Source organism: Citrus sinensis, chromosome 2 (genome assembly GCF_022201045.2).
Source record: "Citrus sinensis cultivar Valencia sweet orange chromosome 2, DVS_A1.0, whole genome shotgun sequence".
Classification (NCBI taxonomy): domain Eukaryota; kingdom Viridiplantae; phylum Streptophyta; class Magnoliopsida; order Sapindales; family Rutaceae; genus Citrus; species Citrus sinensis.
Window position 1 is genome coordinate 27,412,468 of NC_068557.1, and position 19,317 is coordinate 27,431,784.

The 19,317-nt window shown below is 35.9% G+C and overlaps 3 protein-coding genes across 7 annotated transcripts; all 3 read left to right on the plus strand.

The window, feature by feature from the left end:
* Positions 1–1,870: 1,870 nt before the first annotated feature.
* On the plus strand, positions 1,871–14,833 carry LOC102608185 (subtilisin-like protease SBT2.2). Of its 5 annotated transcripts, none has more exons than XM_052434754.1 (15): positions 1,871–2,577; positions 3,211–3,364; positions 3,636–4,033; positions 4,509–4,604; positions 4,837–4,909; positions 5,459–5,741; positions 6,783–7,108; positions 7,502–7,772; positions 7,876–8,157; positions 8,426–9,708; positions 10,393–10,584; positions 11,044–12,277; positions 12,591–13,473; positions 13,588–13,672; positions 14,572–14,833. In XM_052434754.1, exons 1-10 carry the CDS (start codon positions 2,315–2,317, stop codon positions 8,854–8,856), a joined length of 2,577 nt encoding a protein of 858 aa, XP_052290714.1. In that variant the 5' UTR covers positions 1,871–2,314; the 3' UTR covers positions 8,857–9,708; positions 10,393–10,584; positions 11,044–12,277; positions 12,591–13,473; positions 13,588–13,672; positions 14,572–14,833. The 5 variants fall into 5 exon arrangements, with proteins under 5 accessions (XP_052290714.1, XP_052290715.1, XP_052290712.1 ...); XM_052434755.1 differs by having other exon boundaries at positions 11,119–12,277; XM_052434752.1 differs by having other exon boundaries at positions 10,368–12,277.
* On the plus strand, positions 10,515–11,879 carry LOC127900345 (probable disease resistance protein At4g27220). Its single transcript, XM_052434992.1, has one exon. The coding sequence runs from the start codon at positions 10,515–10,517 to the stop codon at positions 11,877–11,879; it is 1,365 nt and encodes a 454-aa protein (XP_052290952.1).
* Positions 14,834–17,045: 2,212 nt separating the features above from the next.
* On the plus strand, positions 17,046–17,489 carry LOC107175567 (ENHANCER OF AG-4 protein 2-like). Its single transcript, XM_015527103.2, has one exon. The coding sequence runs from the start codon at positions 17,046–17,048 to the stop codon at positions 17,487–17,489; it is 444 nt and encodes a 147-aa protein (XP_015382589.2).
* Positions 17,490–19,317: the final 1,828 nt, after the last annotated feature.

Genomic DNA, 19,317 nt, shown 5'->3' on the forward strand with positions numbered 1-19,317 from the left:
AACAAAATGATAAAAAGTCACATGGAGAAGGCCAGCCATCAATTGAAACCAAAGTGAAAGTGATGCTAATGATTGTAGAATCAACCTCTTTTTATAACTTTATATAAATCACTTCTATTTCCCATAATCAATTGGAAACAGTAAGAGCATCATCATCCCCCAACGACTCTTACCATAAGAAATAATGAAAAGTGATGAAAACGGTGTGCATGGCCATTGGCAGCATGATAGCACAGCTTGACCCACTTATCTTTTCGACAAACAACATTTAATTATGGGAATATTTTTACCGCACGAGATTGAACATTTTTGCGGAGGTAAGTATTTATAAAGAATAATTTGAGCAAAGAAAGAAGAATCAAATCGATCGAAGTGTATGTAGTTGTTTAAAGAATCCCATATCACTCCCACTCACTTTTGTTTGTTAACTTTTAATTGGCATGTGCCACCCAAAAACTTAAGTGTCTATATACACACACACACACACGACACACCCCACCGTCCCACAAGACCCCCATTTTATCTTGTATCATTTATTAATTTATTTCCCCAGTCTCTCTCTCTCTCTCTCTCTCTCTCTCTCTAACTAGATCTTTCATTTTCTCTGAAACTATATGCTGATATTGTATATATATATTTTTTGGAATTATATGTTAAATTATGAAGTTTTTATATGGGAATTGAAAGAGAATCAAAATCCGTGAGTATATATTTTTCGCATAATGTTTGTGCAGTTGTATAATAAAGACTATAGAAATGTGTCACTCACGGGGGGTTAGAGCAGCAAAGTGATGACTTTTAAAGAATTAAAACGTTGGGGGAAGAATAGAATAGAATTAGAAGACAAAAGTTGAAAGAAAGGGGGCCAACACCAACGGCCGAGACCCGTCAATTCCAAACCGTCATTTTCATACTCAGCCCACTATCGCCGACCCCCCCTTTTTTTTTTAAATAAAATAAATATTTTTGTGTTATTACTTCTATAGAATGAGAGTTTCTTCACTCTTCATCTCAGAATCATTACGTTAAATTGCATCATATCAAATGATAAAAAAAAAAAAATGTAAAACTAAAGTTATAAATAAATGACTAAGTTGATTTATAAACAAATTATAAGTTACATGTTAAATATAAAAGAGAAAATTCATTCTTTTTAGTTATTACGTTGAAACTCCTTTTTTTTTTTTGGGGAGAAATATGGAAATGTCTTATTTATAATAGAAAACAATGATTTTTAGTACATTTATTAATAATGGTAGATCTTGATTATCTTTAACGTATTTTAAATAAATAATTTAGATAAATTTCAAAATTAATGAAATATAATTGGATTTTACCCAAATTTCATAGAAGGAGAATTAATGTTCTAGAAATTACTTCAACTTATTTCCAAATAATTTTTCATTCACTTTGTAATAAAATAGGATACTATTTTATATTCATGTATTTTTTCTTTGATAATGAAGTTGTAAAGTGCATCTGATCACATTTAATTAACTCCCTCGTTTATTTGTAAGGTTAACATCTTTTTCTTTTTCTTTTTTAAATCTTCATAAAATATTATTATGAAGACTTCTATAGCATCGATGTAGAGAACATCAAGGTGATGATTGATTGGAATATCTAGCATCATGTTATGACAATTAAAACATATTAAGACATAAGTTTTTTGTTTTTATATTACTAAGTAATCGGGATAAGCCCAAGAGTTTGCACATATTTTTATGACCAGAATTATTTTGATTCTCTCATTAATAATTAAGTAAAAATAACGTCAATATGCTGCAATAATAGGAAAAGAACAAATTGAATTATTGATAAGAAAAAGACGGCAAAAGTTTCCAAAGACTCCCAACAGTCGAAAATAAGCGGAAGAATCCAAAAGCAAACGTTCATTTTTTTTTCTCGTCATGTTGTACAATTTTTCTCTTCGTTTAAACAAAACGTTCATATTCACACGGCCCAAGAAAGTTGCTCATTCTCCATCCCACTTCACTCCAGCTGTTTAATTCTCTCTCTCTCTTGCCCTTTCACTCTTTAAGCGAAAGATTTCTTATTCCATTCGTTTCTCATTAATAATAATAATAAAATGTTTCACAGCTTTCACTGAGCCATTGCCAGCACAGCTCATATCCTGTTGAGGTTTAATGGGCATTTTAGCTTTTTCAGTTCGCAGTCACGGCTTGTTTCCACTTTCTGCAGAAGGGTTTTTCTTCTCGTGGCTGCCAGAGCTTTGTTGAAACCCTTTCTTTTCTTTTCTTTTTTTCATTTTTCGTTTTTTGGGATTTTTGATTTGGCCTTGAATTTTCAGCAAATGGGGAGCAGTTGTCGTAGTTGCAGGTGGCTGCGTTTATTCGTGGTGGTTCTTTTGTTGGGGTTTTTGGTATGCACTAGTTTTTGTCGGGCTCAGGATGATTCAGAACCAGATGATGAAATTACAGCTGTGTACATTGTTACTCTTAAACAAGCTCCTTCAGTTCATCGCTTTGCTCAGGAGCTCAGAAGAGGAAATAAAAATCACGGCTTTCACAAACAGAATGGAACTTCTGGTAGATTAAGTAGGCTCAACAATCCCAGGTACTGAATTTTCACTATTACTATCATTTTTCTTGTATTTAAATGGCTTAATAACTGAACCAATGCTCTTAATGCTGTGTATTATTTGTAATTACTGTGCTGTTTACTTCTTTTCAGTTTATTACATAAGTGGTTCAACAGTTGGTGATTTGATGAACAGAATTTGTCGTATGCATAAGTTTTCTTGAGTTCTTTCTCTTTTTTTTTTTTCAATTGTTTTTGTTGGATAAAAGAATTAGTGTTTGTTTATGATTGTAGACCAAGTGTGTGATGGGGTCCTCTCGTGTCCCTTTTTGTGGCTTCTTGTCTAATATCTATCACGAAACCATGAAACGTGCATATATGTATCATATCAGTTTTTCTTTTTAGTATTTCCTCTAAAAAGAAAATCTATATGATGAGTGGTCTTTGTATTGTGGAATTATATTTGGATTCGGAGTGGGAAACAGTGAGTTTTCATTATTTAAGATACTCTTGTTTAATTATTTGAGCATAATTCACCTGAAAATAGTAATTATAATAGACAATGGTTAATCTCCAACTTGTCTTTTTTGTTTTTTGGTAAACACTAAATAAAGAGAGTTCATTTGACCAATTATTCTTTTTGTGTATTCTTCCTATTCCTACATTTAGGAACGTTTCAATATCCCATCCACGGTCTGGTTATAATATTTCCAGAGTTCATGATTCAATATTGAGGAGGGCTTTTAAGGGGGAGAAGTATCTAAAGCTTTATAGCTACCACTACTTGATTAATGGGTTTTCTGTGTTTGTTACACCACAACAGGTATATTATCAGTTGATATTTATTTTTAGCATTCATTATTATGTTGTTATGATGATGATTATGCTGGTAAAAGTATTGGCATGCTCTCATTGCTAGATTCCTTTCCCTTTTTACTTCTCTTCCTGAATTCTGTATTGTTCAGTTATAGTTGCACAATAGTAGCGTAAGTCCCCTGAAACTGTTACTTTTTTGTGACTGCAACTTTTTTTCATATTTGGGTAGAAATGTACTTACAAAGTTCATAAACTTGTCCTATTCATCAATTTCTAAGGCAGAGAAGCTTTCAAGAAGGAGAGAAGTGGCAAATGTGGTTTCGGATTTTTCTGTTAGAACTGCAACCACACATACACCACAGTTCTTGGGTTTGCCACAGGGGGCGTGGATCCAAGAAGGTGGATATGAAACTGCTGGAGAAGGAGTAGTAATTGGTTTTATTGATACCGGTATTGATCCAACTCATCCCAGCTTTGCTGATGATGCATCTGAGCACTCCTATCCAGTCCCCAGTCACTTTTCTGGCATTTGTGAGGTTACCCGGGATTTTCCATCTGGATCATGCAACAGGAAGCTTATTGGTGCTCGCCATTTTGCGGCATCTGCTATAACTAGAGGAATTTTCAATTCAAGCCAGGACTATGCTTCACCATTTGACGGTGATGGCCATGGCTCGTGAGTTTGTTTCTGCATTCCTTTATAGTTAGTAGTTATAGTTTTACAGTAGTGGCTTTCAAAGAGTTATAGAAGCTTCTATTTTTTCTTTTAGTTAAATGTGTTCAAGACATTATCAGATTTCTGTAGATTATAACCACTTTAAGCCTGCATTAGAACTTGGACAGTGAGAAAATAGTCGGGATGTACTCAACATAGAGATTTCTGGATGAAACTGAATTCAGAAATCGAGTTCATTCCCTTATGATCCATTAAAGAAAACAATGCAAAAATAAATAATAAATAAATAAGAATTTTGATACTCGGTTTTGTAATTTCCATGATTAGTTTGTTGAAACACTTAAGAAATTTTTTTTGATGTCTACAATTCTTTCTGTTGCTGGTATATGTCATATTTACAAATTATAATATTCAATTTCATTCAGTTATCCAGTTCTTCAGAGTGCAACTAAATTGATCTAATTTATAAATACAGGCACACAGCATCTGTTGCTGCCGGAAATCATGGCATTCCAGTGGTAGTAACCGGGCATCATTTTGGAAATGCGAGTGGGATGGCCCCTCGATCACAGTAATTTTCTATACCAGATTTTCTTTTTTTTTCCCTATTAAAATTGTCTGATGTGTTTGACAAAATACTACAGCTGGAGTTAAATGCATAAAGCAAATCTGAGAATTATCATCATGCACTGCACACCATTTCATTGTCTAGACCAAGATCGAATCATTTCATGTGTAAATCTTTTATATTTGTTATTTAAGTTTTGTTGGTTAACATGTTATTAAGCACCCATCTTTTGCAGTATTGCTGTTTACAAGGCATTGTACAAAAGCTTTGGGGGCTTTGCTGCAGATGTGGTCGCTGCCATAGACCAGGTATGTATGACTGGTTCAATTTATTTTTTCTATCAATCTCTTGTATTAGAACTGATTTTTGTTCAAGGAGGTTCTGCGATGTAAATTGTTCATGTTTCTCTCGAACAGATATCAATCTTTCATTATCAAAAAGTCATATACAGAAACAGAAGATTACTCTTAACAGGACCCTATGCGAACGAATATTTGCTTCTTAATAGGGAAGAGAAAGAACCTGTTGGTAGAGATATTATCCACTCTGATACAACCATTCTATATGAGAACCATTATTGATATCCTTAGTCCATGGAAGTGTAACAGATATGAGTGCACTTTTTGTTGCTGGTATCGTTTGCCAGTGCTGATGCAGATTCCCGAGCAATATCTAGTCTGTTGAGATGATTCAGCTTGTTTTGGAATCAGATATTTAGTGTTGCTTTTGGGGCTGTCACATTTAGTTTAGTAGTATCCTTTCATTAGCTGTTTGTGCTCTTTTGTACTGCTACAGCACAGTTTCTGTTTCCTGTCAAATAAAGAAAATTATAATCTTGGACCATTTTGTGTTTGCAGGCAGCTCAGGATGGAGTTGACATTATAAGCTTATCAATTACTCCTAACAGGCGTCCTCCTGGTATTGCAACTTTCTTTAATCCAATTGACATGGCCCTGCTATCAGCTGCAAAGGCTGGCATTTTTGTTGTGCAAGCAGCAGGAAACACTGGACCTTCACCTAAGAGCATGTCTTCCTTCAGCCCATGGATATTCACTGTTGGTGCTGCCTCTCATGATAGAATTTACACAAACTCTATAATCTTAGGCAACAGTTTAACAATTTCTGGCGTTGGACTTGCACGTAAGTTTTACTTTCAGAGTATGCCTAATCCTTCTGTTTCCTTCATACAAGAATGCTTCATAAATTTAAGTTCTTGCTTTGTTGTATAAGCTTGAGAGTTTAGCCAATGGGTATCTGAACAGCTTCTAAATAATTGGAAAATTTTAAATAAATCAAGGTCCATGGAGTGAGCTATCAATGCCTTGCAATGTTAAATTGTAGAACAGCAGATGAAGCTACTGAATTTGGTTTACCATGAGAAAGCAAAAAGGGGAAGAAAGGAAATAGAATTTGAGATACTTAGGCAATTTATTTGCATGTTCTGCTGAGCAGTAAGAAATCTTAATTTCAAACGGTGGGTAAAAGGTTGATAATTGCTTTTTATTTTCCTTAAGTAAAGGAAAGTACGTGGAAAAAACTTCAAGATGCATGACAATGGCATGAAAGTAATTGGTTTTTATATGCACTAAACACTGGCATTTTCTTCTTGTGCCCCCCCAGCTTTCTTGTCTGATATCCATATCAGTGCCAGCCTCATCGCACTTCATTTCAGTGACTGTTTTGTTAATTTAATCAATTCCTGCCCCCCCCCCCCCCTCTCTCTTCTTTACGTTATCAAGCTCTCTGTCTCTTTACTCACTGATATAACCTAGTTTTAGATATGTCAATATAAAATACTTTTATGTTTTCAAGATCCATGACAATGACACTTTTTTTTTGGCACGACACACTCTTGTGCCCTCCATCCCCTCCCTCCTTTTTTGATCGTTATGTATTTGCAGTCACCATGTAGTTTATGGTGGTTGTATCAGGGTGCCAATGCTTGCTTCATATGAATGAGCCCTTCAGTGGATGGAGTAGTTGTGTACAATATTGATCTGATATAATATTATACCTTGCTTTAATTCCTTTGATCATGTCAACATAGTCTGAACTTTACATCACAAATTATGTACAAAACTGTGAATGCATGCAATTTTGTTTTGGTACAACATTATAATTATTACCTCTTATCACCGAAGATAACTAATATACCTTCTTTTTTTTTTTATTTGGGTTCAGCGGGGACTGATAAAATGTACACGTTGATTTCTGCACTTCATGCTTTGAATAATAACACAACAACTACCGATGATATGTATGTGGGTGAATGCCAAGATTCCAGTAACTTCAATCAGGATTTGGTCCAAGGAAATCTTTTGATTTGTAGCTACTCAATTCGGTTTGTTCTTGGGCTCTCTACTATCAAACAGGCCTTTGAAACAGCAAAGAACCTCAGTGCAGCTGGTATTGTGTTCTACATGGATCCTTTTGTTATTGGTTTTCAGCTCAATCCAACTCCTATGAAGATGCCAGGCATCATAATTCCATCCCCCGATGATTCCAAGGTTCAGTTTCTGTGTCTGTTGTGCAGACAACATTAATTGTTTTACTTTATGATTTTATTTTTTAATTAATTTATTTATTTACTTTTTAACCTATCACAAATGGTAGGGCGCCCTCAACCCTTGTTTTCTGAAAGAAAACATAGCATTTGGCGTTAGTGGGTACTAGCCATTTTGTTTACAGACCTAAGGTCCTCCAGTTCATGCCACTTATTGGGCATTTTATGTAGTTCGTTTAAAAAATTTCAGTCAACATGGCTCAAATTAGACTACGTTTTGGGAGTGAATTTTCTCTTTCGTACTACTTTCGTACATCCTCACTCTCTCTCTCTGTCACAATCATACATACCCACTCTCTGTGTCATAATCGTTAAACTTTCATGGTCTGTTCTGCAGATTTTACTGCAATACTACAATTCTTCTTTGGAGAGAGATGAAGTTACAAAGAAGATAATTAAATTTGGCGCAGTTGCATGCATTTTGGGTGGGTTAAAAGCAAACTTCAGTAACTCTGCTCCAAAGATTATGTATTACTCTGCTAGGGGACCAGATCCAGAGGACAGTTTCCTTGATGATGCTGACATAATGAAGCCCAACTTGGTGGCTCCTGGAAATTCCATTTGGGCTGCTTGGAGTTCTCTTGGTACAGACTCAGTTGAATTCCAAGGTATTCATGCCTGTCAATAATTATTTTATATAGGTTCAAAACTTGACAGTACGTAGTAGTAAAATGCGTCTTATATAATTTTCTGTAAACTTAAAACTTCCAGGTGAGAGCTTCGCGATGATGTCTGGGACTAGCATGGCTGCTCCTCATATTGCCGGACTTGCTGCACTAATTAAGCAAAAGTTTCCCAGTTTTAGTCCTTCAGCTATTGCATCTGCACTTTCCACATCTGCTACTTTATATGACAAGAATGGTGGGCCAATAATGGCTCAGCGTGCTTATGCCAAACCAGATGAAAACCAGTCACCTGCAACGCCATTTGACATGGGCAGTGGTTTTGTAAATGCAACTGCTTCACTAGATCCGGGTCTAATTTTTGATGCCAGTAAGTCATAAGCCTATCCTCACTAGTTGGGGTTGATGGTACAAACTCCCTTTTTGTTATTAACCATTTACCAGCCTGTAATTTTTTCTTCCCCCAAATGTTTTTGTTCCTTGTTGCAAAAAAATGTCATTTGCTGGCCATATTAGTTGTTTTTAATTGTCTCGAATCATCACAATTTTGTGTTGTCAGTCTCTAGTGCTCATAAATAGGATCTAAATCCTTCTGTTGATTTTCTATGCTAATGTTAGTTGCTTGATGATTGTTATAGGTTACAATGATTATATGTCATTTCTCTGCGGCATCAATGGTTCAAGTCCGGTGGTGTTGAACTACACCGGTCAAAACTGTTGGGCATATAACAGTACCATCAGTGGTGCTGACTTGAACTTGCCCTCGATTACGATTGCACGGCTGAATCAATCTAGGACAGTCCAAAGGACATTGACCAACATTGCCGGCAATGAAACTTACAGTGTTGGTTGGAGCGCTCCTTATGGGGTTTCCATGAAGGTTTCTCCGACTCATTTCTCAATTGCCAGTGGCGAGAAGCAGGTCTTGAATGTCTTCTTCAATGCAACCACGAGTGGCACAGCTGCCAGCTTTGGAAGGATTGGATTGTTTGGAAATCAAGGGCACATTGTGAACATTCCATTGTCAGTCGTAGCCAGACTGTCGTACAATGCCACTACTAATAGCTGAGCATTTTAGAAAGTTTGCTTTTTGTTTTGTTTGCTTGGTTGCTCGTCTTAAATCTGTGCCGATTATTTCATTCATTCTTCTGTAAATGTTGAATGTAGCTGTTTGTAATGCAATGTAAATTCCGCGATAAATAATTGATAACTTATCTGTCTTTGAGAACTCTCTTTCTCTCTAGATTTTAGGTTAAATAAAGGGCAGCTGCAAAGTTACGTCGAGAACAGAAAAGCTTTGTTACTTGAGGTTATTAAATTATCAGGGTTTTATGAACATCTAAAAATTGAGGAAGTCTTAATTTGAAAGTATATGAATTGAAGTGCATTTACACAACTTCAAGGGAGTCAGCGTAAGTTGACGTCTTGACATATGGGTATTTTGTATATTTTCTAAACCTTAAGAGGGTACTTGTTACAATTTTAAATTTCTATGAATAAATCTTTATTTAGAGTACCTTACAAGAAATTCTTGTGGCTTCATATACGGGCTCCAGCTACCATGCCCCTCGGGGCATGGTACCCGTTTTTTTTGTCAATATCCCGTGTAGCCGTTAGATTATAAATAATTTAATCCAACGGATGGGTTTGAAAGGGCTAAAAGTGAATAACAGTGGGCTACCGTCGAAACCAGTTTCTTCCAGTTTGTTTGTTCGAAATTAGTTTTAGGGTCTATAAACCCTTACTGGCCATTTCGGGCGATGACTGCAGTTTGTCGAACGCAAGGAAATTGAAGTGCGCAAGGTGTAACTGCGGTTGGGGTAGCGCTTCCGTGTGCGATTATTGAATTGGCTTGCAGTGCTTGCAACTTGTGGCGGCAGTATTGAACGAGGCAGAAGGGATTGGGTTAACACAATTAAAGGTCAGTATAATTTGAATTTCAGATTAGAGATAGGAATCATGTGTGGGTGATAAAAGTGGATGGTGGAAATTTAACGTGTCGTTTGGACAATTGGAAAATTTGGGAGTAGAGGGCAAAAAATGTAAATTTAGATTAAGGATATTTCCTGCACATCGCGATTGGTGATTACGTTGAGAAATTGAACCCAGTTGAATTAATGAAGTGTTGTGCATATAAATGGTTCCAAAATATATTTTGTACAACGAGTTAAAAATTGAGGGGTTTCGGGCAATAAATATAAAAAATAATTGGGGATTATTTAGCAGCAGTTTAATGTGGCGTATTTAAAGTAATAGGATGAAGAAGAAGGTTGGTGTTATGTTGTGTAACTTGATTGTGTTGCCGGCAATTGCTGTGCCTTTCTTGAACTTAGTCATGACTATGCATTCGAATAGAATTTCATAGAAGCACCAGACATGTGACATGTTAATTATCAATTTCTACTGAATTATTAAGATTTAGATAATAAAAGTTTTCATTTGTAGCATAGTAAAGGGATTAATTAATTGATTAGTATTGTATGGTTGTAAGTATAAGCAATGAGAACCCAATGTATGACATTGAATTCCACAGTAGCGTGGGTGTTAATAAGTTAACATTGAACATGCGTGGACAATTAGTAACAGGAAAAGTTGAAATCTACAGCAATAGACGTCGCCAGGGCATGTGGAGGTTTGCCCATTGCCTTGACTACAGTGGCAAAGGCACTGAGAAGCAAGAGTCTGCATGAATGGAAGAATTCCTTGCGAGAACTACGAACGCCTTCAATGGTAAACTTCGAAGGAGTATCTGCAGAGACTTATTCAAGTATTGAGCTGAGTTTCAAGTATTTAAAAGGTGGGCAACTCAAGGAACTTTTTCAGCTCTGCAGTCTAATGGGTAACAGTATCCCTACTTTGAAATTGCTTAAATACTCCATGGGTTTGGGTATATTTAAAGGAGTCAATAAGATGGAAGATGCACGAAACAAGTTATATGCGTTGGTACATGAACTTAGAGACTCTTGTTTGTTGCTTGAGGGTGATAGCAATAAACTAGTTTCAATGCATGATGTTGTTCGTAATGTCGCCATATCAATTGCATGCCGAGACCAACATGTGTTTTCGGTGAGATATGATGAGGATGTGTGGGACTGGCCAGATGAGGATACACTTCGAAAATGCAATGCTATCTCTTTAATAAAAAATAGTAATTGTGAATTTCCTGAAGGATTAGAATGCCCAAACCTTGAATTTTTATATATCTCTCTCAAAGATTCTTCTCGTGAAATTAATATTCCTGGGAACTTTTTTGTAGGGATGAAAAAGCTCAGAGTTCTAGATTTCACTCTAATGCAGTTTTCTTCTTTTCCATCTTCAATTGATCTTCTAGTAAATCTTCACACACTATGTCTGGATCAAAGTGCGTTGGGGGACATAGCAATCATTGGGAAGTTGAAGAGTCTAGAAGTCCTTAGCTTTGTGAGGTCTGATATTAAGAAGTTGCCCGAAGAGCTAAGTCAACTGTCTAAGCTAAGGCTGTTAGATTTAACCAATTGTTTCCATCTAAAAGTTATTGCCCCAAATGTCATATCAAGCTTAACTCGATTAGAAGAATTGTATATGGGTAATTGCTGCATTGAATGGGAGGTTGAAAGAGACAACAGGGAAAGAAGTAATGCTAGCCTTGACGAATTGATGCATTTACCTCGGCTAACCACTCTAGAAATTGACGTTAAAAGTTACAATATTTTACCAGCAGGTTTTTTGGCCAGAAAGCTGGAAATGTTCAAAATATCTATTGGAAATGGGTTATTCATGCATCCCATGAATGTTGAACAACATTGGTTTAAAAGTCGGCCTTGCTTTTCGATCAACAGTGATCGCAAGAGTTCAAGATCATTGAAGCTCAAGCTTGATTTTATGGACATTTGCTCCACGAAATTGCAGGGCATCAATAACGTTGAATGCTTATGGTTGGACAAGCTGCAAGGCATCGAGAATGTTCTTTTCAATTTGGACACGGAGGGCTTTTCACAATTGAAGCTTCTCTGGGTTCAAAATAATCCTGACTTCTTTTGCATCGTCGATTCAAGGGCAATGGTCGCTTGTGATGCCTTTCCTCTTTGGAGTCACTTATCCTTCTCAATTTGATCAACATGGAGAGGATATGTATTGATCGGCTCAAAGTAGAGTCTTTCAACAAACTCAAAACCGTAGAAGCATATAATTGTGATAAGTTAAGCAATATCTTTTGGCTCTCCACTACAAAATGCCTTCCAAGACTTGAGAGAATTGCAGTTGTTAATTGCAGCAAGATGAAAGAGATTTTTGCAATTGGGGGAGAAGTTGATAATGCAATTGAGAAGATAGAGTTTGCTCAATTAAGATCTTTGAGTCTGGGGAATCTTCCAGAGGTCACAAGTTTTTGCCGTGAAGTAAAGACTCCTTCAGCATCACCAAACAGACCAGCGTCGCAAGAGGAATTGACGACTACGTATAGCTCCAGCGAAATCACTTTGGATACTTCAACTCTGCTTTTCAACGAGAAGGTGCGTAGGCTAACATTTTCTTTATATATATATATATAACATTTTATTCTATCCTGAGTTCTCTTTTGATATCATACGTGGAAAATGATTAAATCGTTTAAAGAATTGAAAGAAAATGAAAAAAAAGGGGGGAAAATAATCTCACCCACTCACTAATTAAGCTCTTAACAAGTAATATGAATTAGATTGCATACTTATCTGTCAGTTAGAAATTGGTTTTGACTTGCATTAATTTGTAATCGAAGAAGAAAATTTCAACAAGTGCTTCTCATATGCATATGGGATGTAACAAGAAATTCTTTTTTTTTTTTAGGTAGTGTTGCCTAACTTGGAGGCTTTGGAGATATCTGCAATTAATGTCGACAAGATTTGGCATTGCAATCAAATTCCGGCGGCTGTGTTTCCTCACTTTCAGAGTTTAACACGATTGATTGTGTGGTGTTGTCACAAATTAAAATACATATTTTCAGCGTCTATGATCGGAAGCCTTAAGCAGCTCCAACACCTAGATATACGCTTCTGTGAGGATTTACAGGAGATCATTTCTGAGAAAAGAGCAGATCAAGTGATCCCTTATAATGGGTACAAATTGGAACCAATGGGCATTGCATTGCATGCCTAACTGGGTTAAAAGTAACCACGTCACACTTATGGTCACTGAACGCCTTCACCGATTCATGAAAAGATACTTGCACCTGAGCATTACTCACAAGTTTACTGGATTGACAAATGCAACTGCTTATCTATTTGAGCATCGAAGACTTCAAGGGTGGGAGTGGATTTACCAGCGAATTACCCCAACTGTCACAAACATAATTCAACATCATCTTATTGAAGCCCGCTACCTGGCCGTGCAAAATAATAACGGCACTATTTCAGGTGTTACGGATGCTGCTGCTACTTTGTACGAGGTGGACATGCAAAGAAAGCTTTGCAGTTGTGGCTTCTGGCAGAAGTCAGGTGTTCCATGCGCACACGCATGCAAGTGTATTCTACAAAAGGCTGAAAAGATCGATGACTTTGTTGACAAAATGCGGACAATCTCTCAATATAGGGATACTTATGGACCGGGAATGAATTCACTGCCAAATGATTTTCCATGGAAGTCCCATGTTTCCACTGTTTTGCTCCTTCCTCCTCGTGCACATGCCACAATTGTACAGGACCCGCCTTACCCTATTCCTCATACAAAACAGGTAAAATTTCCAAGTTTCTTCTAATATATATTCTCCACACTATGCATTTATTTCAAATATTTTTCTCAAAACAACCCTTTTGGTTTACTATTTCACATTGTTTAACTGTTTCAGATCAGTCCTTATTCGGCCACAACAGAACTTACTGGACATGACTTCTTCCACCTACCATCAAGCAGCAGTGATGAAGATTCAATAAGTAAGTCTTTCTTTTTCTTTTTCATAGTCTGATACTATGAAGTCCAATTTTTAGGGATATCAATCGACTTTACAAGTTCTTGAGCCAACTATTGCCACAATTTCATTTTAAACAGATATGACTTATATCATTGCAACCCAACTTTCAAGTGCGCACAATATTATTTACCCTACATTCATTACTTGGATATTATAATATTCATCATATCCCACCTTCACATTGGCATTTGCACGCGCATTGCTAACTATATACTAAATATAATCACTGCAACCGACGATATTTCCTTTACTTCTCTGCATCTTGTACTTATTTTTATGCAATTTTCAGTACATACCCTACATTTATTTCACACAATTTTCTCCATCACAAGCCTTGCACACAAGCTTCAGCAATTCTTATTTCATGTAAATTCTACTTCTACTGTTTGTCTCCGCTATTCGTATTAATACGTCCTATGCATGCATAAGGCAATAATTTTAGGGTTTCACGGTAACCAATTGTATTTGTTGGTGTGACAGGGTATTCGATTGGTTGTTAATCCTTACTTATCTTCTGGTTCGGTTACTTGTGCGAATCGTATTTTTAATTCGTTGTAACACCATGACGTACATAATTTGTCTTCTCATATACAATGATTTAATATTTCACCTTCACGACAAATCTCTTAGGGATATGATAAATCGTTCCACCACATTACCTGCTCATTAATTGGTAACATGCACTTCCTCCACGATTGCGGGTCTATTAATATTTCATTCACCCTATGCATTTCAACATTCAACTCCACGTGAATTATTTACATATGCATGTACGAGCTCTTCCTTTGATATAAGTAAGTTAGTTGCATTGTCATTCATACTTGACTTCTCATTTAAAGGTTTCCTTTTCTCATGTTGCAGGCCTGTAGCGGTGACTCTAGAGGGACATGGCCTTTTGATACCTACGGTGTGCTGTGTCCTCCACAATTGTCGCCATCAAACGAACTCCACCAGCCACGAAACTTATCCATATTTTGTATGCTCCTATATTTAGTTATTGCAAACTTTCATCCACTATAACTGTATTTTGCTATCAATTAATAGATGTTATTAGCATCCTACAACATTGTGCAAGTTTCACGATAATGTGTTTCCAACTTATGTACTTTACCTCTTATGTCGACATTGCAGCTTATATTTTTTTCTCCTCCTGCTAGCACCTGCAATACAATTATTTTCTCCATATTTCAAATTTGTTCCTTCTATTTTCAATATCCCTGATCCATTTCTCCCTTTCCTTTGTGTTTGTGGCATTATTTTCTTTATTTCGATTATGCTCGCTTCCAGTTTTAATCTTGCTCAACTTTGCTGTTAACTTACTGGCTTCAACTTGACCATATTGCTTCCATTCTACCATAGGTTATTCTTTAATCAAATAATCTATTTTACTGATGTTGGTCGTTTCCTCCTCTGCGTCTTAACTGACTACTCCATTTTCTTCATAGTTATGTTTATTTTTAATTAACTCATTACTACTATAATTAACATCAGTTAATCTCATTATTTCTTCCTTGCTGTAGTCTTACTTTCACATGGCTTCGGTCACAATTGACATTATTAAAAAAGGGGTAATTTTTTAATCGTCTTTTTATATATGCTTGCTACTACAAATACTTCTTCCCTCAAACGATTTTTTGTTATATACACCAACTTTTCTTCTTTCCTTTAACGCATTTATTGCAACATTAATAGTTCATTTCATCATTTATATTGACTGCCTCTCCCGGTTTCTTTAATCTGCTGCGTGCCAACTCCTTACACGTCCGATTTTTCTCTTTTTCATCCAACGGCTAGGTCACTACCTGACAAAGCAAGGGGGTTCCGTGCCCACGGGGCATCGTAGACAGAGCCTCATATACGACCTACTTATTACATAAATTAGTAATTTACTAAAATGCAACGAAATTTATAAAAATTATCAATAATTACATATCAAAATATAAGGATATTCCATATTTTAAGTCATGCAGAATCCTTTGATTATAGTTGTCAATGGCTACAAGATTGAGTTTATCTCCAGATGTTACAATGTTCCATGTTGATTTGTTTTGCAGTTCTGAACTTTCTATTTTAGAAAAATAATTAAAAATTTACGAATATTTAATATTCACATGTCAATAATATATTCATAGTCAACATTTATATCCAATAATATAAAAATCATTGACTATCTTTCAAGGTAGGCCCATTTTTTTTCTCTCCAATTTTAGCCTAAATGGCTATTGTGAAACGTGATTTGATGAAAAATTAATTAGTAATTCACTTTATATGCAACAAAATCCATAAAGATACTCAATATTAAATTACATACCAATAGTGTAAAGAATATTGAGTACTTTTGAGGTAGCCCGAGTCCTTAGATTTTAGTCTTAATGGCTATTATTTTGACTAAAGCACGTGATGTTTCATGTTGAACACGATTTAATTAAAAGATAATTAATAATTTACTTAAATACAACAAAATCCTAAAGATAGTCAATATTTATATGCCACCAAAAAAACAGAATGAAATGTGTTGTATTCGGTAAGCACCATGTTATCTAAACAACAATGTAATAAAGTTTTGTTAAATATACTTTGAATTTGAAAGATGTCAAATGGGTTAGCTACTAGTAATTACAAGAAATTAATAGAACGTAGATATATATATATAATCCTTAATTAAATGATTGTTTTACAACGAACGAAAGTATATTAAAATTTTCTCGATCGGTATTAATTATTAAGAAAGATAAATAAATTAAGTTTAATACTTGCCAAGCTCAAAATGCAATTATTTGAGTAATTGGAGTTGCAAAGACAAATCAATAATGTCAAGACAAAGCATCCTAATGCAACAAAAATTATTGATCGATCCGCATGCATTTAATTTTCTTGCTTGCAATGTGTGCCTATAATATAGCACATCATTATCAGCTTATCTAGAAATGTTGCGTAGCAAAACTGCAACAGGCAATTGCTTAAATGCCCGAGTTCTTGTGCTGGCTCAAACTTCACAGTCAGGCATGTTAGACACATGCGATTGTGAATTCATGTCATGCACACACGTTTCACAATTTTAAGTTACTTGGGGCTCATTTTACTTGGTTTATAACGTTATAAATTATGAATTAAGATGAGGTGGTTCCTTTCCTATGCTTATATAATGCACTGAAACTTCTGCCCGTTTTGGTGTTCCCTTTAAGTCTCTCAATCTGGCACGGCCATCAAGATCAATGAGACACAAACACACAGAATCCATTTAATACAATAATAAATTTTCTTCCCATACAAAACCGAGTTGGCTTCTACACTATACACAATTAATTCACATCTCTTTCAAGGTTTCAGCAGCCATGGCTTCTCAAGCTTCCCGTTCATCAGCCTTCGACATCATCTTCATTTTGAGCTTGATCATTTACACGACAACATTTGTAGCTCGAGTGGATTCTCGCCCACTGCAGAAACCATTAAATGATGGTGATCATCATAGTGAAGGAAATAAGGTGACGAATTCACTCAGTTTCAATGAGAATAATAACGATAATGATCATCATAAGGCTAAGGGTATGAAGCAGCCGGTGAATGAAATGAAGGACTTGCCACCATTTCCAAATATACCGGATATGCCATTTGCACCATTTCCTCCATGCCTATTTCCATTTCCTCCTCCATTTGATATCCCTAACTTTCCCCCACCATTTGATATCCCCAACATTCCTCCACTTCCTGATTTTCCTTTGCCTCCTTTGCCTCCTTTCCCTAATCTCCCTCCTTTTCCCTTTTCTCCACCTGCTTAACTATTGAGTTTCATTTGTTCCTTTTGTGCTTTTCTCTCCTAGCTAATTGCATGTGTGTTTTGATTTTATTTATCTCCTCTTCCCTCTTTTAAGAAAATAAGAAATGATATATTCCAGTTTCATGTTCTCGTGCAAGGTTGCATGGAATGTAATGATGTAATAACATCATGTATCTTTACTTCTAGTTTAAAGTAATATGTATGGGAAAATCTAATGTTCTTTTTAAGGTATATTTAATTTATATGCTCTCTTTGTTATTATATTCATTATGCCTATGAAGCTATGATTGAAATATTAATAGTGCCTAATTATCCTTGTGTTGATTGATTGGTGGATGTACATGTATACGTGATAAATTAAAACAGGTCTTGTTGTGTGTGTGTGTGTACACAAACACACACGATAATTATTTATTAAGATTATAAAGTGTTATGATTAACCTTTTATTGATATAACAATCAAAATAAAAAAGTACACTGTAAGAAAACACACTGAAGACTACAAGTTCTTGATTCACCACCCGCCCAAGTACTAGTCACTTAAAAGAGAAAATCACAGAAATACTCGTTTAATAATAATAATAACAACAACAACAACAGTACAAATTAAAGCATTAAATTATCCCTATACATTGTAGCACCATGTTGCTAATGATTAATTGAACCCTGCAATTAATGAGTAATATTAGTTTTTATGGCTCAGTAATTGGGGGAGGAGGGACAGAGTCAGCTGCTGGAAGAGGATCGAATCCAGGGGCAAAAGGCAAAGAGGGAATGAATGGAAAAGGAGGGAAATTTGGAAGAGAAGGCAAGCCAATGCCAGGCAATGGGAAAAAACTGGGAGTAATGTTGGCCGCAAGCTGCTGCTCCTGCGGCACTTGCGGGCTCGGTATCAATGTTGGTTCTTCAGAATATATAGGAACTGTTAGTAATACGGCATCCCCCTCTGCTGGTGGTGGTGCGCCGTCGTCTGAACCGAACTGCAGCGTTCTTGATGGCTCTTGAAGGGCCAGCATGCGGCGGTTATGAGCTGAGCACAAGTTGAAGGGGTGGAGGAAGATTGAAGCTATTATGAGGAAGTGAACGAGGGTTGAAGAGGAAGAATATCTAGAAGCCATGGGTGTTGATCGGGTTTGATTAATGATTAATGAAGATTATTCATATGTGATGATTGGTCTCAATTGTGTTCGTTTTTATACAGGGCGGAAAGGAATGTAAGAACGCAGAAAGTGTGGATTGAAAAGTTGGCTGCATGGTCGTTGGTGTTCATGAGTTTCATGGGAGTTTCTACTACGAACCTACTTGTTGAGTCGGAGAAATTCTAGAATACATTTATTGTATTACAACTAATTAATGCATGTATGACATATGTAATTGCGTTTAATACAACCACCACTTGCATGATAGTTTACAAAATAAATACACATATGTCATGACATTATTTGTTTATTGTATGGGTGACACGACACAATAGATGTATTCTAAAATTTCTCGTTGAGTTGAGGTTTGTGTGTTTGTGGTTAGAGTGGTTGACCAACTGATGTCAAACCACGAGATTTCACCGAAATTTAAGATTTTATGTTTGGCCTCTCATAATTGCAGTTATTATACAAATTTGATGCATCTATATATCAACTCATTTAACCATAATCTTATGTTGCGTTTACTTCCCAAATTAGGGAATCAGAATCTGAAATCATAATTATTGATAGTGATTATTTCGCAAAATAGAGTCGAAAATTGGAATTAAAATCGTGGAACCCACCACAATTTGGGAATGAGAAATGAGAGACTTATTTCCAAGGAAGAGGTGTGAATGAGTCTCCTAT

What these genes read in the sequence shown, in the direction of transcription:
- LOC127900345 (XM_052434992.1), top strand. Translation starts at nt 10,515, where the DNA reads ATGGTAAACTTCGAAGGAGTATCTGCAGAGACTTATTCAAGTATTGAG.
- LOC102608185 (XM_052434752.1), top strand. Translation starts at nt 2,315, where the DNA reads ATGGGGAGCAGTTGTCGTAGTTGCAGGTGGCTGCGTTTATTCGTGGTG. An exon ending in AGTAGGCTCAACAATCCCAG is followed by an intron (nt 2,578 to 3,210) that starts GTACTGAATTTT and finishes TCCTACATTTAG; the next exon opens with GAACGTTTCAATATCCCATC. An exon ending in TTCTGGCGTTGGACTTGCAC is followed by an intron (nt 5,742 to 6,782) that starts GTAAGTTTTACT and finishes ATTTGGGTTCAG; the next exon opens with CGGGGACTGATAAAATGTAC.
- LOC107175567 (XM_015527103.2), top strand. Translation starts at nt 17,046, where the DNA reads ATGGCTTCTCAAGCTTCCCGTTCATCAGCCTTCGACATCATCTTCATT.